Below are 23,141 nucleotides of genomic sequence, written 5' to 3'. Positions count from 1 at the left end.
TTTGCTTGAAACAAATTTTCACCACAACTCACATCGTATAGAACGGTGTATGGTATGCTCTAAAATAAGTATTGTATATTGTTATTGAAGGGTAAACTGTCTTGTCTTGTCTCATTTAGTTTTTCTTCTTTTTAATCCATGAATTTACCAAGGAGCCAGATCCTTGGCAGTGTGCCAAGATACGCATCTGTCAGTCACAGACCAGAGATGAACAATCCTATTAACATACCATTGATGTCTGTGTAAATAACCACCCAATTTAAATGTGACAATAATTTGAGAGGTCTTAAAATTAGCTGAAACTGCTAATGTTTTTTTTTTTTTTTTTTTTTTTACATTGGTGCTGTTTTAAGACAAAAGAAACATATCAGTGTTGACCTCTATCAATTTAGCTGATGGCTTCAACGTCTGGGACTAACTCACCTGAATTTATTCTGAACAACAGTGTCATGCGATATTTACTGGAAAAAAGATATTTCATTATAAACTCTTAAACAGAACATCACCTAAAAAGTGATGGACTGTCTCTATCGGCTAATTTTTTTCTGTTTTCATTTTTCATTGTTGTTTGAAAACAACTTCCCATGTAAATATCTTAACACGTCTTTGTCTTTCTTTCGCAGATATTTCCTGTGTCTCCAGCTCAGGAAGGACATTCTGCAAGGTGTTCTTCCTTGCTCCTTTGTCACCCTGTCCCTGCTGGGCTCCTACACGGTCCAGTCTGAGCTGGGAGAATACGACCCGGAGGTTCACGGGACAGACTACGTTAAAGATCTGAACCTGGCACCCGGACAAAGCAAGGAGCTGGAGGAGAAAGTGATGGAGCTGCACCGCACTTACAGGTCATTAAAGGGCCTGTATGATTTGAAAAATAGAAATTTGTCATCAGATCATTTTTATCGTGGTTATTAAGTACGAGTAAGATTGTTTTTGCTCAATTGAACGGTAAGCATTTTTGTTTAACCTTTGAATGAGTCGTCTTTGAAAATGTTTCTCTTTTCATGTGAAGGTCAATGAGTCCAGCCCAAGCAGATTTGCTGTTTCTGGAAAATGCCAAGAAACTTGCAATGTACGGAGTTGACCTGCACCAAGCCAAGGTGGGTAATTTTCCTAATTCTTTAACATTTTAAAAAAGTTTTGACATTTTGTTTTAATGCTTTGCAAATAAACTTGTGTCTGAAATTTTTGTACTTTTCCTTTTTCATGTTTTTAATTTCTTGGTAATATTTTGCGGCAGCAGTCACGTTTTGCATCATTAAGATTTAATAACAAAATTGATTCTATAACCTTCTGAGATAAAAATGAAAGGGTTATAACGTTTCAAACCCCATGACCTCCACAACATTAATTAGGAAAGAAAGAGTGCCCCCTTGTGACTGTTTTCTGAAAATACCAAGAGGTCATGCCATGACACTTATTGACATTTTCCTTCTTGCTTGCAGGATCTCGATGGTGTCGACATCACACTGGGTGTTTGCTCCAGTGGTCTGATGGTTTACAAGGACAAGCTGAGGATCAATCGTTTCCCATGGCCCAAAGTGCTTAAAATTTCTTACAAACGGAGCAGCTTCTTTATCAAAATCAGAGCGTCAGAGGTAAACCTCAGGCAGTCATTTTGATTTTAAATCTGATCAAAACATTTATACTTATTCTGAGTCAGAACCTTAATTTATGAGACCCACTGTGGTTAACCATATATTCTTAGTTTTCTCATCCATTTTTTCACCATTATAATTTAACTGGTTATAATTGTTTAACTAAAATCCTATTATTTTAATGAAGTGTATGCATTTGTTGTATTGAAGTTGATGCTTAAGTATCCACAGAGGCATATACTTTTGAGATGCACACATGAATATAAACTTTATTTCAGTTGACATCAAAATGATTTTGTCATCGGTTGCAGGCGATGTCTCTTGATTTTGATTTGTTTCTTCCCCTGCAGCAAGAGCAGTATGAGAGCACAATTGGCTTCAAGCTGCCCAACTACAAAGCCTCAAAGAAACTTTGGAAAGTTTGCGTTGAGCATCATACTTTCTTCAGGTAGAGAAAAGTTTCTTTTCACTGTTTTACCTGAAACAAAGGATAATTCTCAGTTTCTCTGTATACTCTAGATAGGCTTACAAGGCACAGTAATTTAAGACTCATGTTGATGAGTGTTTAGGAAAAGCTAAATACTCGTTGTTCAAGACTAAGCATTAGCCCTTTAACATTTTTTTGCATCGCAATAAAACAGTTGAAATTATATTTTTGAAAAGTTAAACTCATTTATACGTTCATTACACTGAGAATAATATATTTCAAGGATTTATAACTGTTTCTTTTAGAGAATCTATCGTACAGCTGTTGAAATTCTTTCTCAGTAAAACTAGAATATCTTAAGACCAAGTTAAATCCTCTTTAGTAGAGAAATGTAAGTTATGGGTGTCAAATTGTCAGTTATTGACAGCTTCCAGAAAGAGTGCAAGCCACAAAGGTCATGGCTAAAATAAATGTTTTAAGGAATTTTAGATATTAAAGATAATATATAAACTTCTTTACAACTCATACAATTTAATGATATATATATATATTTTGATTCCGATTATTTTAAGAATAAAAAAATTTATAAAACAAAAAAAATGTGTCTTTTTCTCAGGGTTCCATTAGTGGAGCCTCCATCGTCCCGTCGTTTTCTTGTCTTGGGTTCCAAGTTCCGGTACAGCGGCCGTACTCAAGCCCAGACCCGGCAGGCGAGCTCCATGATTGACCGCCCAGCGCCTCGATTCACACGCTCTGCTAGCAAGAGGCTGTCACGTACCTTGGATGGAGGTAGGGTAAAGTGTGTGTGTCTGAAATAGTTTGTTTCTTGCTATAAGCTTAAAGGTTGATAAGTAACATTATGACTTGTTTTACACTTGCAGCTGGAGATGAGACTCTCCAGTTTCTGCAGCAACTCTCTGAATCATGCAGATCTGAGGCTGATGATAGGTCATTCTCTGGCCAGCCTTCTGTGGAATTTCCAGGTACCAGGATGCACATGAGGCGGACACATTGCCGGTTTCTCGCTAATTGCTTTCAGCGTCATCGCTTTTATCAACATGCCTTCACATTTTCTTTTTTTTTTTTATCGCTTTAATATTTTAAAAATGCAGCTCTTCAACTTGGTAACTACGACCAATTGTGGACGTTCAGTAACAAGAATCAGTTATTTTTGATTACTCTGCATGGTAAAAGGAACAAAAATATTCCGACTTCCTGTTTTGTTTCTCTGTCGGAGTAATTTCCAGTGTTGAAATTGTGCTTCCTCATTTTAAAGTGGAGAGCTTTATCTCACAAATGGCTTTCACCTCATATTACCTCCTAACTGAATAACTCACTCATCACTTCTGCAGCAGCATTCTTTAATCAAGGTTGTGCAAGGTACAATAATAAGCCATTTTGCTCTTGTTCTAGAAGATGAGTTGCATTTTTTATCTTGCTGGCACTAACCTCATCTTTTTGGACTTACAATAATCCAAGTCCAAAGGTAAAAAAACAAACAATGCTTGCACCTAACTAGGCTAAAAGCCTGCTTGAAGCACCATGAAGCATCCACAACAGTCGTCATCTGTTCTGCAGAATCATTATGTAACTTCAATCACCGCACCATCTCTTCACAGCCAGAGGGGAGTCTGAGCAGACTTCCTCTCAGTCCAGGGAGGAAGAACAGTCTGTGACCTGGCAGGGCACTGAGACCATAGATGGTGGCTCTCAAATTATCAGTGAACAGCAACAGCAGTACCTAAAGGAAGGCGAGTGGTCTGACCTTCTGTATCGTCAACCTGCTGTAGCCACTGTGGAGACTTTTGATTTTGTGGAACACCAAGGTACCTTCACTATAGATGCCCATCCGCATTTCTGTCATTTTCTATTTTAATCACAATGTAGCTGTTTAAAATGTTTATAAATGGGTCATTATTATATTCCCTCAATATGAAAAGCTGAAGTAAGCATGCTACTGTTTTGCACAAATAGAAAAGGACAATTAACTGATTGTAGCACATCATTATTATTATCTCTGGTGCCAGCCAAACCCAGCTCTGGATACTCCTCTCCGGACCCTCTACATAAACCTGCACCATACCAGCAGGATGACTGGTACCTATACTTTGGTCGGTTCTTATCTGAGTCTGAAGAAAATATTTTGTGTGAGTTGTTTGGGGGAATTATTAACTTTTTCAAACTTACTTAATAAAACTTAACAGCCTGCCATATATTCTAGATTAGTTAGGTGTTTGATTGATCTTTTTGCTCTTCTCAGCCTCTCATAAAATCCAGTCCCAGATCCGTTTGGAGGAGCTTGTCACATCAGTGGTCAAACAAGAAGAGACTACCGAGCAAGTCATTGAGAGACTGCAGAAGTCTGTGACCTTGATAGACACATTGACAGAGATCGAAGATCTGGAGGGGAAACTGAGAAAAGTGAGGGACTTGGAGGAAAGACTACAGGAAGCGAGTGAGGTGTCAGAGAGGATTCAGAGGATCATCGAAGAGCAACTGGGGCAAGAAGAGGTTGAAAGATTAAGAGCAGAAGAGGGGGATTTGGATCAGGTGGTTTTACAGAGATTTATGAAGAGGATGGAGACAGATGAGGATGAAGTGGATGAACTAGAAGAACAAATTAAAGCTGTGTTTTTAAAAGGCTTGGTACCTGAAGAGGAAAACGATCTGAATCAGTTAGATGAAAGTCTGAGGGCCAAGGTACGAGAGATACAGAAGGAATGGCAGGAAGACGTCCAGCAAAAGTTTGACTCTTCAGATGTTTCTGGGGCCACGTCTGTTGTGATTATGCAGAAGATTGAGCGCAGGGACGGGAAGAGGGTGATGATTGTGGATGAGAGCGGGGAGTCAAATGGGATGTTAGAAAAACAGACCGAGAGAGAGGTCACAGAGAGGCTTTATTTTGGAAATCCAGTTGAGGAAGAAAATGAGGATGAATGGTACCTGCTTTTTTACCACCCGCCAGTTTTCAGCCCATCAGGTACAGTATGTTACTCTGTGAGCCATTTTGATCTTCGACTAATCTTTCTAATGCTCTAACCGGTTTGCAAGAGATGGCCGTCATGTGGCAAATATTAATAATACATTCACCAACTACTACTACTACTGTTCTTTGAATTGCATTTGTGCTCACTGCTATTGTGCTCCTTTGTGGATTAGAAGGTTGCATGAGAAGTTTCTTGTGGGAACAACCTCACGTGTGGACTTTTGCTGCTTTTGGCCTGCAGAACACATTGCCGCCTCTGTTCAATTTCTTTGCGTCTTTACCCTCTTGATTATTCACTGCTGTAGATGAGAGCACGTATTTAAGATCAGTGGCGAAGAGACAGGTAGGAGAAGAGGAAATTCAGGAGCAGACACGGATCCTGCAACAACCAGCACTCGTGGAAAGGGTGGATGATTGGTTTGTGTTGCTTGCGGGGCCTCCAACAGAAACCAAATATGTAGAAGCAGGTACTGTTAAAATGGTGTATGTTGTTTTTGCAAATGAACCAAATGAACAATGCTCTTCTGCACTGTATTGCTGCTTGTTGATAAAACAGTGAGAAAATCTTCCCCTGGTTCCATTTATCAGTAGCAATGAAGGAAGCCCAGATGGATGAAGGGCAGTTTGTCTCTGTGGTTGAAGTTTCAGAAGATTACAAGGTGGAAATTGAAGAGAGACAGATGATACAAGAAACTCAAAGAGAAACCTGGATAGAACCAGGTACTGCTGAAACAGTGTGTGCTGCATTTGCTCTTCTGCCTTGTATTCTGCTTGCTTGCAGATAAAATATGTGCTTACGCCTGTGGATTGAAAAAGTCCTCTCCTGCTTCCATTTATCAGTAACAATAAAGGAAGCCCAGATGGATGAAGGGCAGTTTGTCCCTGTGGCTGAAGTTTCAGAAGATTACAAAGTAGTAGTTGAAGAGAGACAGATTACCCAAGAGTCTCCAAGATGTCTTAAAGAAATCCAGTCAGTGACTGAGAGGGATGATGACTGGTTTGCGTTGCTGGACGTTCCTCCTAGACAAACTACATATATAGAACCAGGTACTGACAAACATACCGTCTCCCATGCTGCTTTGCAGATTAATTGGATCGGTTCTTTCACTCTCTTTATCGTATTACAGACAGGAAAGACTGAATTATGCTTTATTTTGGTTTTGTTGTTGAAGTGAGTCTATCAGGAGGTGTCTCCAAATCCCAGATTGAACGTGTCCCAGCTGTTGATCAGGGAGACAAAAGAGTTGAGATTTTTGTAGAGGATACTGAAAGAAAACAAATACCAAGGCAAGCAGAAGATGACTGGTTCAGTCTGCTTGATCTTCCAGATAGGGGAACATCACTTCTACAGCCAGGTATTACTACTGTATACTGTACACTTAAATCCAAATCTGACCACTGATTTTTAAGTCCATTGCCGGTCTCTGACAGCATACTACTTACTTTTGTTTTGTCTATAGCATCAATGCCTGAATATGTTCAGATTCTTCCCAAAGAAAAGAAGGCAACTGTCACTGTCTCAGAGGCAGTAGAGAGGACAAGGGAGGTTGTAGTTGTAGTTAAGGAGACTGTGACTCAGAAACATGACAAGAAACCTCCAGAGCAGATAATGTTGTATCCAGTGAGCCACCGAGACGATGATTGGTATCTGCTGCTGGACATACCGCCCAAAGTAGAGTCTTATATTCCTCCAGGTACCTTTATCCTTCAAATGTCTTTATTTAGAGAAAATTCCTACAATATGTTTGACAGGAGTCATAAGTAAATGTTTGTTTTATTCGTTTCAGTTTCTGTGCCAGAACCAGCTAAAATCAGTCCAGTTGTTCCAGTTGAAGCAAAACGTGTAGAGCAAAGGTTATATCCAATTAGTCCACAGCCTTTCCAGCCTCTTCCGGAGACAGATGATGACTGGCTCATGCTGTTTGACATTGTTTGTGACAAGCCAGTTATCATACCCACAGGTATAAGATCAATTTATGTTGTAATCACATTTTTTTTGTAGATTCATGTACACAAGTGAAACTCAACCATTTGCATATTTTATGTGCACCAGCTGCCCCAGCTGAGTCTGTTCAAAAGATGGCAGAGACGTTTGAAGTCGAGGCAAAAACCACAGAGATTGCAGCGTACAAGGAAGCAAAAACCACAGAGATTAGAACTTATGAAGAAGTGATAATTAGTGCGACCAGCGGGCAAGAGGGTACTCGTTCTCCTAAAATTAGGCCAAGCCAGCCCCCACCTCAGTCAAACATGGAAGACGATGATTGGGTTGTCTTGTTTAACATTACTCAAGAAAAACCCATTCCCACTGCACCAGGTACTTTTAATTGGCTAAAGGCAGTATATACTCTGCTATGTGCTTAAAGTTTATCAATCCTAATTTTTCTGTGTCAGTTGCTGAGGTTCAGAGGGTTGTTAAGACACCTGAACCCAGTGAACCAAAACCAAAGTTCGTCAAGGAGGATCTGAGGCCACCCGCTGTGACTGTGATTAACCTGCCACAACCAACATATGAGGATGATGATTGGTTTGAGCTGCTAGATGTGGCACCAAAAGTATCAGGTACTATGCTATGGCTGTTTGCCTATTTCAATTAGGCAGATATGTTGTCTATTCCACAGTTCAACCAGTATGCTGTTACTGGGGGCTAGAGATGTACCAATTACCAATTTGTTGAGGTCACTTTTTAACCTCTGGATTTTTATTTCAGCTGATTCCCATTTTTCTCCAATAGATATATTTTTTATTGGTTCTGGTTACAATAACATTGTGGTTGTAGTAATAGTAAGACATTTAGAATGATAAAAACAAAGTCCAACATGCTATATATTAAAATTAATCTCACAAATTTAAGTGGTAATGGATGTTCGTTCAAGTTTCAATTATAAAGCAATCACACTAGTCTTTGATCTACAAAGGCTAATGTAGGACCAAGGTTTCTTGTGATACATTGTAAACGGGAATCACAAGTGAAAATTTCTCACCAAACCATTTTTATTCTGGATGTTAATAACCAATTAATATTCATTAAAAGCATCACACTACTTCAAAAGTAATGGCTTGTGGAAAATTTAAACAGGTCCCACTTTTCCAAGTCTTGTTGTAGCTAGCTGTGCTGCAGTGCTAATGCTAGCTTTTATGGAAATAGGTGCATGTAGTCTCATTTTTTGCAGTAATATCTAAATATAATCATGTAGTTGCTGTTATTTGATGTTTTTAACTTTGAACCTTCTGCTGAGTTGAGTAAGTCCGTTGAACCCCAGTTTATGGGCCGCAGGTCCGGTAGCCTACAATGCTAATCCTTACTGATTTTATAAATGGTTCCATTTCTTTTTTCCTCACTTAGAGAAACTTCCGCAATTAAAATACGAGTATCACAAGTTAGCATGTTGTAGTGTGTTTATGGGCCAACAGGAAAATCGTTTCATTCACATCAAATGCAGAGGAATTGGTGCATCTCTACTTAGTCTGAAACGGCATACTTTTTGTTGGTTTTGTTGAGCTTTTTGAGATACAGATTTTAAAATAGAAAGAAAACCCCCAGAATACCTTTCATTTTAGTTTTTCCTTCTGATTCCGTGCCAGTGGCTGTGGAGCAACGTGTCTTCCCTGTTCCTGAAGCGAGAACAGACAAAAAGTTTGTAGCCACAGAGAAAAGAACACAGCAGAGGGTTACTATTGTGGATGAGACTTGGCAGAAGAAAGAAGTAGTGAAGGAACGTCAGCCCCAAATAGAAGTGGAAGACGATTGGTTTGTTCTTCTGTATCCAGACCTAAAAACATCAGGTATATTATGAAAGAAGGGTTCAACGAAACACGTACAAATTACTTGTGTAAATTCAGTTTTATGCTATGAAGGCCCTGAGGGCTGTTGATGCTGTTCACTTCTTTTCCACAATAATGCCTCGTTCATATCTATGCTAGTTGCTGCCCCTGAAAGCCTCAGGGTCCGATCAGAGGTCAGAGTTCCATCTGCTGTGGCCGCAAAAAGGGTTGAAATTTCTGAGAAGAAGCCACAGTTTGAAATGCGGATCCTGGAAGAAAGGCGTCCAGTCATACACACAGATGTCACTGATGACTGGTTTGTTCTGCTAGATTTTGATGCCAAAGAGTCAGGTACTGTTTACTTTTTTTGTGTGTGTGTGGAGTGTTTTTGACTAATGCTCACTTGTGGGTTTCTTTGCGTCATGAAACATTTACTAACATTTGCTGCCTGGATACACGGGCTGATGCCCAGGCCTCCTCTCACATTTTCCACCTGGCAGTTTTTGCAGACTGGAGAAATAATGCTGTTTTGTTCTCGACATTTGAATGAGTCATGAACATTTTGCCTATTATGCGACTTGACTTAACTGCTTTTGCGCAACCATTGGATTATTTTAATTAAAACACGCTGCTTCCATCATGTCCCCCTGAGGATTTATGCTTCTTGCCTAAGTTTTATTCTCATATGTTTTTCTTTTAAAACCAAGCGAACTGAAAACACATGAGGTACAGTATGCGCTTTCAGTTTTTGCATTTATTTCATTACAGGGCGACTGAGTGCGGTAAGTATGGTTGCTGATTGTGACAATGTTGCATTTAAAAACTTAACGATGTGCGAACATCTGAAAAAAATACCTTAGTTATTAAACATGTTAACCTAAGAACCGCAAACATAATAATTCTTTCTATTAATATCAGTTTTCCTTACATTTTTTCTGTAGTTGTGAGCACGCAGAGGGGCGCACGTCCTGTCAGTGCTCCAGTCTTCTCTCAGGCCGCGCTGGCGGATGCAGGGATCCCCATGGCTCCCTTCGACCAGCCCCAGACCTCCACTCCCATAAAGACCAGTCGCCTGGAAGAGAGGAAGCTGGAAGTCACGGTAGAAGCTGCAGAGCCCTCAAAAATAGAGGCAGTGTCTGAAATCAAGGTATTTAGCTCATTTTATTTACTCTTGTATCTGTCTGGGCTGACAAATGCACAAATGTCTAAAAGGAAAGCAACATAAAACAAAATAAAGATGAGGACAAATCTCTTGGCACCCTTTGTAAAGATGGGTAAAAAGAGTTAGTACACCATAGAAAATAACCATTTCTGTTCTACCATCTCAAACATAAACATGTAAAGTTTGCCAAACTTAACTGGAACTGTGTGAAACAGAAGATGAGTATGTGGAAAAGCACACATTAACATATTATTATATTTTATTATATTTGTTATGTTTTATTTCCCTTTGGGATCTATAAAGTATTATGAATTTGAATTTGAATAGTACATAACACTGTTAAGTACAGTGTTAATCCAGTTTGACCTGTAGGGAAATCCAACTAAATTTTTCTACATCCATAATTGTATGTCAACTGTGTAGAATCTTTATGCATTTAAGGTAAAAATCTTATCTATGATCTTGAATGGTTGAAAATATGTTGAAATTGTTACTGATTCAGAAAGAACACCTAAGAGCGTAACGTGTACAGAGACATTTTATGCATGAGCGTAAACTGTGTCTCTTGCTGCTGTAGTCAGCAGTGTCGAGGGAGCAGAGAGACGTAGATTCTTCACTGATATCCACCATCAATGGGTACATCCAGGTTAGTGGCAGGCTCAAGCCTGTAGCACACTGACCCTCACAGGACATGGTTTTTATTAACGCAACCAGCAGAGGGCGCTAACACATCTTCCTCTCTCCTCCCCCCGGGGTAGCACGAGTCTGAGAGCGAGAGGACGATCGTGGAAGGGGTGCAAATGCGAAAGGTCAGACTCTCGGTGCCGCTCATGCGTCTCTCCACTTCCGATTTTTGCATCTGAAAGGACTAATGCCACCCTCTTCTCATGTTGTGCTTCCGTACAGCTAGGTGTAAACTTAAATATATCAGGTTCAAGAGATGTACAGTTTATTTTTAAGAACCAGACGAAATGCAGTTACGAACAGAATGTGTAAGAATCTGGTCTTGAAGACTACTTTAGAGGCAGTCTGATTTGTTAAGTATTCTTTCCTCGCCTCAGTATAAGTTGTACGTTTTAAAAGTTTTGCTTGCTGTCTTTAACACTGGAATGCACACATGCATGATCTTAGACTAACAGGTGTTTTTGTTCAGTTTTTCATTATAGAAGTCCTTCTTCTTTGCTAGCATAGGACAGTTTTGGTCACTTTGCACCAAATCATTTTGCATGAACGCCTCTCTGTTCTTTCCCATCTGTTGTGTTTAACACATTAGTGAACTTCATACAATGCATGTCCACCATGCGGCAGTGTGATGCCAGCGTACAGGGAAACTGAAACAAACCCACACTTTTTTTTGTTTTTTGTTCTTTTCATTCTTCACAGAAAAGAGCTAAGAAAATTGAGGGTGACTCAATTTATATCAGACATAGCCTGTTAATGCTGGAGGTTTGTATCTGTTTCGGAGCTATCAAGCTGCATTTTTCTTGCTCTTTGGCACAACCGGCTGCTGCTGCTGCTGTTTAATCTCACGCTTGCATGAGGCATGATTCGCACTATTTCTTGCATCAGCAATAAGTAATTGTGAGGCAAATTGACTTGGTTGATTCAGGAGAGTGCTGCTGAACTTTTAAACACTGGTTTACACAAACATCCTTAACTTTTTGATTCATTTACTTGCTCTAATTATAAGACACAGGAATAAACTGTTGACCATAACCTGCGATGATGGACGTTCAGCTGTTGGGAAACTACTTTTCATAACAGTAGATACAGCATACTTGAACAGTAAACTAGATATTTACATACCGTTATCCAATATTGGTGAAGATTAACAAAACAGAATAAAGAAAGGAAAAATAATTTTGAAAATTTTTTAAACGACTCTGTTTTGACGTTCCTTATTTAAGTAATTTACCCACTCTGAGATTAATATGCTTTTAAAAAGGTTGAGTACAACCAGAAAATGAAGTCATGGCTTTGTAAGCTTCCAATAGGCTCACGCTTTCTGACTTTATTTAGGCGCCATTGTGTGTGTATTGCAAGGCATCGCCTCAAGCACATTGCTTTCTTCTGAGACACCAAGGGAAAATCGAAAGAAATCAGCTGAGATATCAGGAGAACTACGGACTCCAAAAGTTAGATCTATACAAACAAATACAAGTAGAAGCACCATCTGAATGTCCACTCTGCGTCCCAGAAAAGGACGTGTTTTGGTAAGAAATATGCTCATCAGCTCCAGAACTAAAGTAAAAGACTTTGCTTGCTGAAGCTGGAAAAAAAGTATCATTATCCACAGTAAAACCTGCACAACACAAGGTATGAGATCACTCCAAAAGCAACAGAAATATATACAACAGTTGTAGTAAGGGATGGATATCTGAATATTTTGACACATATCTTGTGGATCATTAAAAAGAATTAAGCGTTGAGCATTATAAACATTGCTATATTTGGAGAAAAGATGGAGAAGCATTTTAGTCTGATAACACCATTCCAACTAGAAAAAACAGGAGTGGCAGCATCATGCTGTGGGTGTGTTTTGCTTTACACAATTAGATGGCATTTGAAGAGAAAATATGACATGGAAATATTAAAGCATCTTCTCGAGACCTCTTTCTTGACCTAAATTATGATGTCAAATTAGTTACAAAAGAGGCTTAAGAACAAAAAAATATTATTTGAGAGTGGGCTTCACAGCACTCTGTTTTTAGTCCTATAGAAAATATGTGGGCAAAGCTGAAAACAGATGTGTGTTAGCAAGGTGATCCACATACTTGCCTCAACTATACCTCTTTTATCAGGAAGAATTGGCCAAAATCCCAATACTTATTGTGAAATGTTTGGGGAAGAATACCTAAAACGGTAACCCGAACCCAGGTTATACTGTTGGAGAGAGAATTTAACCAGATATTAAAAACATGTAAGACTTTCATTCAATCTCTTCAGGTCAAACCTTTCCAAAACTGGGGACAAAATCTGTGATTAGTGTATGTTCGGTTTATAGTTGATCTAGCTGCTTCGTTTTTTTTTTTTTCAGATATAGATTTATACTTGACCATCAGTATTCTCCTGATTCTGCTTTTGCTCATTGTCTTTCTTAATTACCATAAATGCTTTGCACTTTTGCAACAGTTATAACTAACTGGCTGTAGAATAAAACTCACAATAATTAAAGTCCTTTGTGTTGTGTGATGTGTAGCCAACATAACGTTTGGAGAAACGCCGCTTTCAAGAACAACAACCAGTTCCTTTTATACAATCTGCAGTTGATTTTGCAATACGCCTGCCACCATCTTCTTGACCATTCCACCTTGCTGCCAAATGTTGCCAAATCAGCGCTTCTTCTGTCGCATCTGTTCATTTCTTCCAAATGAACGTGTCTCTTCTACTCGGGCTGCGTCTTCAGCAATCTCGACCATGGCCGGCCGCCGTCTTCTCTTCTCCTGCCCCTTTGATTTGCAGCCTGTTTTTCTTGATGCTTTTATTGCAATTTCAATTGCTGTGGAGTTGAAATCCTTACTGATCGATTTCTGCTTGTTTAAAACTACAAATCAGTCAGCTGCCAGACTTCATATGAAGTTTGAAAAGCACCGCTGATTACCCGCTTTGAAAAAAGCCAAGCATTTGTACTTCTATGAAGAAGTACAAACATCTGGATTTATTCCCCCCACCTCTAATATTTTTCCCACAGAACTACCTGCTAACTCCGCTTCTGCTTATTCATGAAACCAGACTCACAGATGGACTAGTAAAGCAACATCATAATCTCATGCTTTTCTTTTTTTTTTTTTATTTCCTTCTATTCCCAATATCCTTCTCTCTCCATGCGTCTATCATTGCCATGGTCCCTTCCATTTATCACACTCTCTGTCCTTCCCCCACAACACCTCGTCCTTCTCCTCAACTTTTTCTGACTCGTGTAGGAGTTCGAAAAGCCTCAGGAGGACCTGCTCAGGCACCACGCCAGCATCAGTGAACTGAAGCGGAACTTCATGGAGGCCGTGCCGGAGCCGAGGCAGAGTGAATGGGACAAGCGTCTGTCCACGCACTCTCCGTTCCGTACCGTGGGCATCAATGGCCAGCCGCTGCCCAATGCAGATGGGGTAAGTCCTGCAGATATAATTCCCGTTTTAAATTAGAATCTTCCGGTTTTGGAGTTGTAGGGAATTTTGATGGTCAGTTCCGAACTGGCACATTATTTTGGGGCGCTGTGCATTCTTGTATCAAATAAATCTCTATTTTGCTGTAAACGTTGCATAAGATTTCAGTTTTCTTCAATAAATCTGCCGACCATGTAAAATGATAGAGGAAGGACTCGGTCTCCTCCAGCTGCTATTCTTGATCATCTTTGTGTGATACTGTGTGCAAAGGGAATGCATGTACTTCTCTGATGAAACTGACGGCATGTGGTATGCGGCACATGCATGCGTATGAAGGATTGCAGTTGGACTGGTGGAACGAGGCCTGGTGCTTTCGTTCTCTCACTGTTGAGACAGACAAGCGTGAGGCTTCGGTTGGACTGGTTCTCCAATCTCTGAGAAATTGGGTCTTAACTGCACTGGATGTGTCCAAACTCCCGACATGTTTGTGTTGCATGACTGACGGACCTGACTCGGAAAGAATAGCGCATGACTAAGATATGAGCAGTTTTCTTGAAGGCTTGCACGTCCTGACACAGAGCAGTGCTTCCTTTATTCTCCTTTCCTCTCCTCCTCCTTCATTGCTTCCTTTCTGCTTCTGATCCACTTTCTTTGCTTCCGCTTTAGCTCGGCTGTTGTGTTTTATAAATAAAGTTTCATCCACTTTTGCATCTGAACTTTTAGTGCCTTGCAAAAGTGTTACGAATGTTTCACATTTCAAATGCAAACTTTATCGTATTTTGCTGGGATTTTATGTGACAGAATGACGTGCCACACACTTGGAAAGGAATTAAATAAATTCAAGATGAACAGATGTACATTTGTATTCAGCCCCACTTACTCTGATGCCCCCCCCCCCCCAACAAATACATTTAGAAGTCACCTACAAGGTAGAGTCAGCCTGTTTGCAGTTTAATTTCAGCTGGCCTGAGAATTTGTTGATTACTAGTAAATGCGTCCTCCACAAATCTGTCCTGCCGGGGATGTTGGCAGGATGGAAGAAATTAATGAACGACATCCTGTAACATCACACTTAAAACTTACCATGAGCCATGTAGGAAACATGAAATATCTGGAAAAAGGTCAGAAGAGACCAAATTAAACATTTTGGCCCACATGTAGCTCTCTGCGTAGCTGAAAACTAACGATACACATCGCACAGCATCCTGACAGTGTAACATGGCACCGGCACCATCAAGCTATTAAAAGGGTTTTTCTTCAGCAGAAGCAGGAAATGATGAGCACAATTCAAGGCAATCCTGAAAAAACAACATGTTGGAAACTGCAGAACATTCAAGACTAGAGAGAAAGTTCACCTTCCCAGAGGAACATAACAAATAGTGCTATAATGGAATAGTTGGGGTGTCAAAGTGTCCCTACCGAAATCATTATAGGAATCTGTACAAAGACGCAAATATTGATGTTGACGGATACCTCTTCATACACATCAAAATTATTCTCTACTTCATGTTGTTCTCTCACACAAAATTCCAGTAAACTACATTGATGTCTGTGGTTGTAATACATGGTTGATGGCTTACATTTTCATCAACATGCGGTTGAGTTGTACAGAAATCACAACGGGGAAATGAAACGGGGCCCATGCAGAACCTGCTTACTGTCAACAATTATCAGCTCGAAACATCAAGTATCCTGACAGAAGATTGCTTCTAATTTTACATAATTTATCATTCTGTGTTTGCAGAATGATTCTGTGAGAGGGGAGAAGCCATCTAATTTTGAAGTACTGCACTGAACTTAAATGCATTAAATATACCATCATCAACTCGCATTTATTCTGGCTGTGATTGAATCGATTGATTTTTATCTCTGAACTTTAATTCCATGTTAGTTGTGTAAATTGACGCAGGACGTGTGGATCACTTTGTCTTTTCCAAACCAATATGAAATCCTTAGACATGGACATTAAGGAGTGCATGTTAAAATGCATGTAGTGTTGACATTTCCATGCTCTGAGTAACAACAATAACATTCAAAAATTTTGTTCACCAGACTTTATCATTTCAATCAATAGGAAGACACTGCAAAATGCTAGCAGTTCTATATCAATCGTTGCAGACTCTTCAGAAATCCTTCCTCTTATCTCTCTCCCTCCCTCCTCCTCCTCCCCCTCTCAGTTTGTCATCCGCCTCCCACGCGGCCCTCTGCTAGACTTCTACTCCAAACGCAGCTGAGGCTGGGGGGGGGGCCTCCTCGACGCTGCCGAGTCCCTGCACAAAGGTGTGAATGTGACCCACGGAGGCCGCGCCTCGCTCATCTATCAATCATTCTCTAGCTTTTTTCCCTATTCTTCTCCTCCTCCTTTCGCCTCTTCTGCCAACACCACTCCAGCATTCTTCACCCCCCTCCCATCCTCTGCTCCACCCAAGAAGCTGCCCTTTGCTCAGACATCTGTCAGAAAAGACTTTGATTCTTTGGTTCCCGGTGCTGCACAACCTCCTGGTTTCTCCAGCCAGAAACAGACCTCCTCTGTAAAGACTGATCGGGACTGGAATTGACTGTTTCACATTTTCTCTGATGGAGTTTAAAGATAACTGCAACTTAAAGTTTTTAAAGCATGACCAGATCACTTTGAGCCTGTTTTCTACACATGCTGGGTGCATTTATATCTTCAGTAGTTTTTAGGATTTTTGTCTTTGGATAAACTGATCACTGTGACTTTTTTCTGAACACACACAACGTACAACCTTGAATGACATGTTTCTCATATTCTTTCTCGTAGAGTAGCATTTCCAGTTGTTGGAAACCTTGAGGCAGCTCAGTTGTAATACATTTTTGTCCTTCACCACAACAGAGTTCTTGTTGCATGATATTTCGACAATCAACTTAGACCAAGGAATAAAAGACATTCCATAAACAACTCAGTCTTTTTTGTTTCATTCGGTCGGATTTCATCATAGAAATACCAGGTCCTAAACATTACATTTATTTAATGCATTGTTGTTCTAGTGTTTTGTTTTCTCTCTCAAAGTCAACAACACATAGAAAATCAACTACGGGTTGACCAAAGTGTTTTAAAGTCAAGATAAACAAGAGCACAACAAAATACAAACCAGCAAAAATTTAAAAACATATTTAAATATAGCAAAATGGCAAATATTTGTTCAAGTCTCCTGTTCTATTTAAATCACACCAACAACAGGGGCCCGAGAGTTGATCTTAGTCAGGAGCTTTGACACCATGCATTTAAAAATGCATTGATTGTGTCCCCCAACACCCCTAATCCTAAATAATGCAGTAGTTTCATGTTTTGTATTAGTTCAATATGAACATTATTGGGGAAAAAAAATTCACACAAGAAAGGAAAAACCTTAGGGTGTAATTAAATTTTTTTTGTCAATAAACCTCATATGATTCTTTTGTCCCTGAACATACATGATGTGGACTGTGGGGGTAAAGTTGGAGACATTGAATGGATGAAATCTACCATTTTTATCTAAATCTTTGTTCTTGTGGTTCAGCAGCTAACTATCATGAATGGAAATGATTACAGATTGGCTTGCAGGCTTCGTCTTTTCCAGTGAAACCGATCATTTTTATTAAAGAAAACAAGGACACTGAATCATTTCTGTTGACATCCCACGTTCTTATATCTGTTGTACGAAGGAAATGGCATGCAAACATGTTCTTCTGATTCGTGTAAATGTCATTTGTTATTCACAACTCTTTGCCTGCTCATGATCATAGTGACTGTGTTTGTCTTTTTTTAGAGTGTGTGCATTAGTCCCAGTTGCAAAAGTTCAGAAACAAAAACTCTTCATGAGGATGCCAGGAACAATTTCGGGGGTGCCGAGGCATCCGGGCCTTCTGAGAGCCGTCAGAGCGAGCCTGACATTGTCGAAGGCCTCGGCGCTCCCGTTGAAGAGTCATTGTGCGATCACGAGGAGGTTGTGGTTTTTGAGACTCTCCTGGTGCCGCTCGTAGAGGTGGAAATGGCGCAGCTGGCTCTCCCAGTTGAGTCCAACTGTAAAGCTTTAGATAAGATCCCGGAGGAAGAAGGAACGTGTCTCGTAGCGCCCGAGTGCTCCGGGGGAATAGTTGGACTTTCCCCACCTTCCTTTTTCTGGAGTGACGGTCCGAAGGTCATGCGCTGCTCCCAGGTAGTCTCAAAGGGGGGAGATGCTGTTTCTTTTCTTTCTTGGCCTTCAGCTTCCACACTTGCTGACTTCTTTGCAGCACCAGAACAAAAGAAACTAACACCAATCTAGAAATAAAATCAATGCTGCAAGAGTGGCAGTTGAGTTTAAAGTAAACAGAGTGTGCTGCAGAGGTGTCGCACGGTGACGCTGCAAGATCCTGTCTATGGTGACGGGTTGCTATAACAATACCACTTTCTACGCTGAAACACAATGATTAAAATCACTCTATAAGTGACAAAATCATCCTATAAGTGTTGCGAATGAAGTTGGAGGTGTGACTGCATTGTTTTGGAGATAATCAGACCGGGTTTGGGCTGGTGGTGGTGGAAACAATTTGCACTAAGAGCGATTGCATGGTGTGAAAGAAGAACTGATTGCTGTGAGGTGCGAAGTGTCTGGTTAAACAGCCACTCACGGGGCTGTGCTCCCATTCACAGCCCCCTCTGGTGCAGACCCACACTGTCACCATCACAGCTGTTTCCAACTCCCTGCCTGGTGACATCTCCACCACAGAAGTTCCCATCGTCCCAACCAAGACCTTCACCTATGAGTCTTCAAAGGTAGGGGCTCCAGCTCCAGCAGCAGCTCAGTCCAGATCCAACTTGCCTCCAGAACTTGACAAGCTAACAATATGATGGTTCTTGAAGGGGCGGCAGAGGAAGGGAGGGCAGGGGGCAAAGAAGCTTTACTGCACCTTCCTAAGAAAAACATCAGCGTTAAATCAGTTTGAAAAGCTTAATCGTTTGTTTTTGTTTTTTTTTCTTCTTTTGGTGTTTTCCTCAGATGACAGATGACGGCACAGATGAGGACAAGGATAGCTCTTTTTCTACTTCCAAGACCGTTACCTCAGAGACGAGCAGCGGCACCACTGTCACCACCACTACCACCCATATCTCAAAGGTTAGCTGTGCAAGTTTTCTTCCACTCATCCTTTCAGATTGTGGGCCTCTTGAATACACTGTATATGCTTTTGGTTCAGGTGGTAAAAAGTGGATCCTCAGAGACCCGGGTGGAGAAGAGAATTGTCATCACGGCAGACTCTGATGTTGACCAAGAAAAGGTACATGACATGAAACAACATTTGCTGTTGAAAATAATTTAAAAAAAAATCTTGTAAAAGTGCACATGGGGTCAGCACGAGCCAGCTGGACCGTGCACAGAGTAAAGAAGTCGTGGGGTCTAGATGACCCTGAAATGAAGATTGTGGAAGGATTAATAGAGAGGAAATATGAAAAATTAAACATTCTTAAAACATATGAAGGACCAATCAATTTCAAAAAGTCAGAAAACCCCTAATATTTTGGGTCTGCAAATATTTCATTTAATTGATGATTAAGATTTGCCAAGGGAAAAGTTTTTTTCCTTCTAAGTTTAGATTAGAAAAAAAAAATCCACTTTTTGATTCTGATATCACAAATATATGTTTCTTTTCAGGAAAAACATGGCGGAGCATCAGCATTGTAACAGAGCCCTTCCCTTGTCCATTTAACTCGCCACCTTCAACGTCCTTTAGACCGCGACACTCAACACAAACAGTGACCAAGTCTGTTTGCGCACAACAGAAAAACCTCAGAAATCTGCATCTAAAAGGACTGATTATGAAGTAGACTGTTCCTTGTAGATCATGTTTGATTTCTAAGTTGAGCTCTTCACAGTAGGTAGGAACTGCTGATCAAATGCTTCACTTATCATCCCGGGGTTTAGTGTGAACATTTGATTGGTTAATAACCAGCCTTTTCTCAGTTGAGTGATGTCTGTTATGTTTGCTTTAAAATGCTTTTATTGTTTAATAGTGGTTTTCTACAAATGTAGTAGAGCGTCAGTTAAGAAACCATGATTAGCAGTGATTCCCTTGGTGCTACTTGGGGAAAACGTTAAGACGACATTCAAGTGAACTCTTATTTTTGTTGTTGTCTATTAAATTCAAGAGAGATTTTTTTTTTAATATAATAATAATTATTATTATTATTGAAATTACATACCTCACATTTAAAACGTGAACAAAGATATTCTGTGCTCAAATTTGGACAAGTTTTTTTGGCTTTGTTCACTGCTCAGGTACAAAAAAGCGAGGTCCCAAATCTTTGCTTCCCCCAACCAGCGTGGAACCAGTAGCCTACACATTCTTGTAAAGTTTGAACTAAAATTTATCTATTTTCGAATATTTCTCTATTTTTTAAAAGTGTGCTTTTTATAGTATTTGTAAAAAAAACAAAAAGAGGTTTTTAAGTTATTCATATCCATCTGTTCATTCGATTTGTAGGTGACCAGTTATTTAAAGAGCTGTTCTGCCTGAATGAACCTGAATCATTCTTATTCGTTTCCTCTTGTAGTACACCAAGTATACCAGATTTCTCATCTTTTTACTAAGAAGTGCTCAACAAGTCATGTTTTGCTCATTATCATAAGAGTTCTAATTACTTTTAACAAACAGTGGCTTCTTTAAAATGTAAACACATCCGTAAAAGGACAGGTTTTTTTTTTGTCAACAATTGGTCTTAAACAGTTTTGAAATCATCTCCACACATGTTGTGAAATTTATCCTGTATGTTCAACAGAAACAAGCTTTTTTATTTTTTTTTAAGAAAATAAATAAATTCTGCAACAACCTGGATAAGTAAGCGAGCCCACCCCTAAACTAAAGCTTTGTTGAAAGTTCTCTGAATCAAGACCAAACAGGACTGCAGAAATTATGTTGATCAACGAGATGCACTGCAGACCTCCCGAGGTGCTTTCCTGTTTAGTCTGGACATTATTGAGATTGGTGACATGTCAAAAACACCCACTAGCAACTTCTTGTAGCTCCTTCACTGTTACTTTCAGTATTCCAAATCCATTTTTTTTTCTCATCAGCTTTAGGGAAATGTCCAGTTTTAACAAGCCCAGTTGTTGATGACTGTCTTTTTAGTGTCATATCTAAAATTCTGTGGATTTTCTTGAGTTCACTATTGTGAAGAATGTCAAGAATACAAGGCATTAGTGTTCATGGTCATCCAACCAGGTCATTTCAGATGTTTTTATGTTTTTTTCCAATTGTTTTTTTTTTTTTCTTGAATTGTACAGGATAAATGTCAAATTGTGTGCAGATTCATCAGGAAAAAACCTGGCAAATTTACCAAGGGTGTGTAAACTATTCAGCCACTTTATTTGGTCAATGAGATGTTTTTCTCGCTTTGGTCTGCTTATCTCAGGTTTTGATGTTCTATGTAAGACTACAGACCTCCTTATGATTGTATAAGGGATTGTCATCAATGTATATCCATCTGTGTTGTAAATGTACATTCATGTTCAGTCAAGTGAGGTCAATGAAAATGAAAACTCGTCTATCACTATTACCACACATGTAAGAGATGAAGGCAGCTGCCCGAGTATACGTGGCTTTTTTTTTCCTCCCACAGGAGCACAGGTTGTCTTTTTTATGTTCTGCTATACAGTAATTTATTTGTAAAGTCGGAACCGTTTCATGTGATTTTGATGTACTGTGGTGTTTTAATGAGCTTCAAAGCTTCAGGTAGAGATGTCAATATATTACTTTCATTATCAAACAAGTTTGTAAAGCCTTTTTAACCACATAGTTTTGAGTAGATTTGCACTCGCTTGCCGTTTTCCTGTGCTTTTTCTATAGAAAGGGATGCTTGACTAACTTTTAGAGAACTTGCTTACTAACATGTTCCTTTTTGTCCTAAAGTCCAAACAGGATCTGTTCTTATCATAGCTTCATGCATTTAAAAAAGAAACAAAAAAAAAAAACATCCACAATCTTCTTCAGGATGAAAAAGTAGTATTCCATATTAAGTAAAAGTAGATTTTAGACAAAGAAACTATAGTTGCTTTGTGAATTCTCCCTGTCTTTTTATGAAGAAAAAAAAATAAAATATGCATTTACTTGCATTTGTGTTGGGTTGTGTGTGAAATATAGCTTTCTACATAAACAATGATCAAGTTTCATTGTGTCCTTACACAAATATTGGTACTCCTGATAGATATGTAAAACCTACTACCACCATCTTATATATCCTCAGTATTTTAATAACCATGACTAAGTATTGTTCTCATTTGCCCTGACTAATAGCCCTAATCAGTGTTTTGAAGCTTTTCATTAGTAGTTCATGACTTCATGCTTCCCTGTGGCAAATATGACTCCTTTTAAGCCACTCCTTAAAATGGGAAAAGATGAGTGGACATGCCATTTACATAAGGTAAAAGCATTGGTCTCAAGTCAGGAAATGGAGACAGTTGCTTCTCTTTTGCTAATTTTTATAGTCAGATCAATCATTACATAGTTTAAAATAACTGGAACAAGCCAGGCTCCACACAGGGTTAAGATGTTTGGTCACAATGCACAGTGAAGCACTGATGGTAAGTGAGGCACCAAAACTACAATTTGACTCATGTACCAGCAATTGCTGCCTTCTACTTGAATTTTAATTGGAACTGTCTGCAGTTATCAAATTTGAGCCATTTAACAAAATACCTGGAAAACCACCACATGCCCAGTTATGCAAACAATGGGCCCTTTCTTTTCCAAAGGCCCTGTGTATGCTGTTCATTCTCAAAGGAATCTGTGGAGTGTGCCAAAGGATAAAAGAGCATCCAGAACTATATATAGAATGCTGAGCAGAGTGCTCAGATTGTTCTCTGCATGTTACAACCTCATTAATCAGGGTTAAAATATTTGTACTTTTTAGTGTAAGACTATTACTGTAATAATTTTGTTTAGCTACGATTAAAACTTCTATGTGCATCAGGTTCTGTGTCTATAACAATCAAGACAGTTGGTACTAAAAGTAGCATGCATGGGACCATGTAATTTAGTTCCTTACATGTGTAGTCCTATTTTTTTGTTTCCTATTAATGTACCACAACTATGGCAAAAACAAAACATCTAAATACTGCGTAAACTAAAT

General features: G+C 39.5%; 1 protein-coding gene across 8 annotated transcripts; it reads left to right on the top strand.

The window, feature by feature from the left end:
* Positions 1-501: 501 nt before the first annotated feature.
* Positions 502-22,125, top strand: LOC103478711 (uncharacterized). Of its 8 annotated transcripts, none has more exons than XM_017309512.1 (29): positions 502-842; positions 1,010-1,097; positions 1,443-1,595; positions 1,946-2,043; positions 2,639-2,811; positions 2,904-3,005; positions 3,642-3,848; positions 4,050-4,169; positions 4,283-5,002; positions 5,314-5,475; positions 5,600-5,728; positions 5,849-6,055; positions 6,181-6,363; positions 6,469-6,702; positions 6,796-6,969; positions 7,062-7,325; positions 7,403-7,570; positions 8,594-8,794; positions 8,933-9,124; positions 9,715-9,920; positions 10,513-10,581; positions 10,694-10,744; positions 11,319-11,381; positions 13,859-14,038; positions 17,806-18,195; positions 18,672-18,794; positions 19,018-19,134; positions 19,214-19,294; positions 19,669-22,125. In XM_017309512.1, exons 1-29 carry the CDS (start codon positions 517-519, stop codon positions 19,696-19,698), a joined length of 5,211 nt encoding a protein of 1,736 aa, XP_017165001.1. In that variant the 5' UTR covers positions 502-516; the 3' UTR covers positions 19,699-22,125. The 8 variants fall into 8 exon arrangements, with proteins under 8 accessions (XP_017165001.1, XP_017165000.1, XP_017165002.1 ...); XM_017309511.1 differs by having other exon boundaries at positions 5,597-5,728; XM_017309513.1 differs by lacking the exon at positions 11,319-11,381 and having other exon boundaries at positions 5,597-5,728.
* Positions 22,126-23,141: the final 1,016 nt, after the last annotated feature.

Source organism: Poecilia reticulata, linkage group LG16 (genome assembly GCF_000633615.1).
Source record: "Poecilia reticulata strain Guanapo linkage group LG16, Guppy_female_1.0+MT, whole genome shotgun sequence".
In the NCBI taxonomy this organism is placed as follows: domain Eukaryota; kingdom Metazoa; phylum Chordata; class Actinopteri; order Cyprinodontiformes; family Poeciliidae; genus Poecilia; species Poecilia reticulata.
Note: the sequence above shows the minus strand (reverse complement) of the source record. Positions and strands in the feature narration are given on the sequence as shown.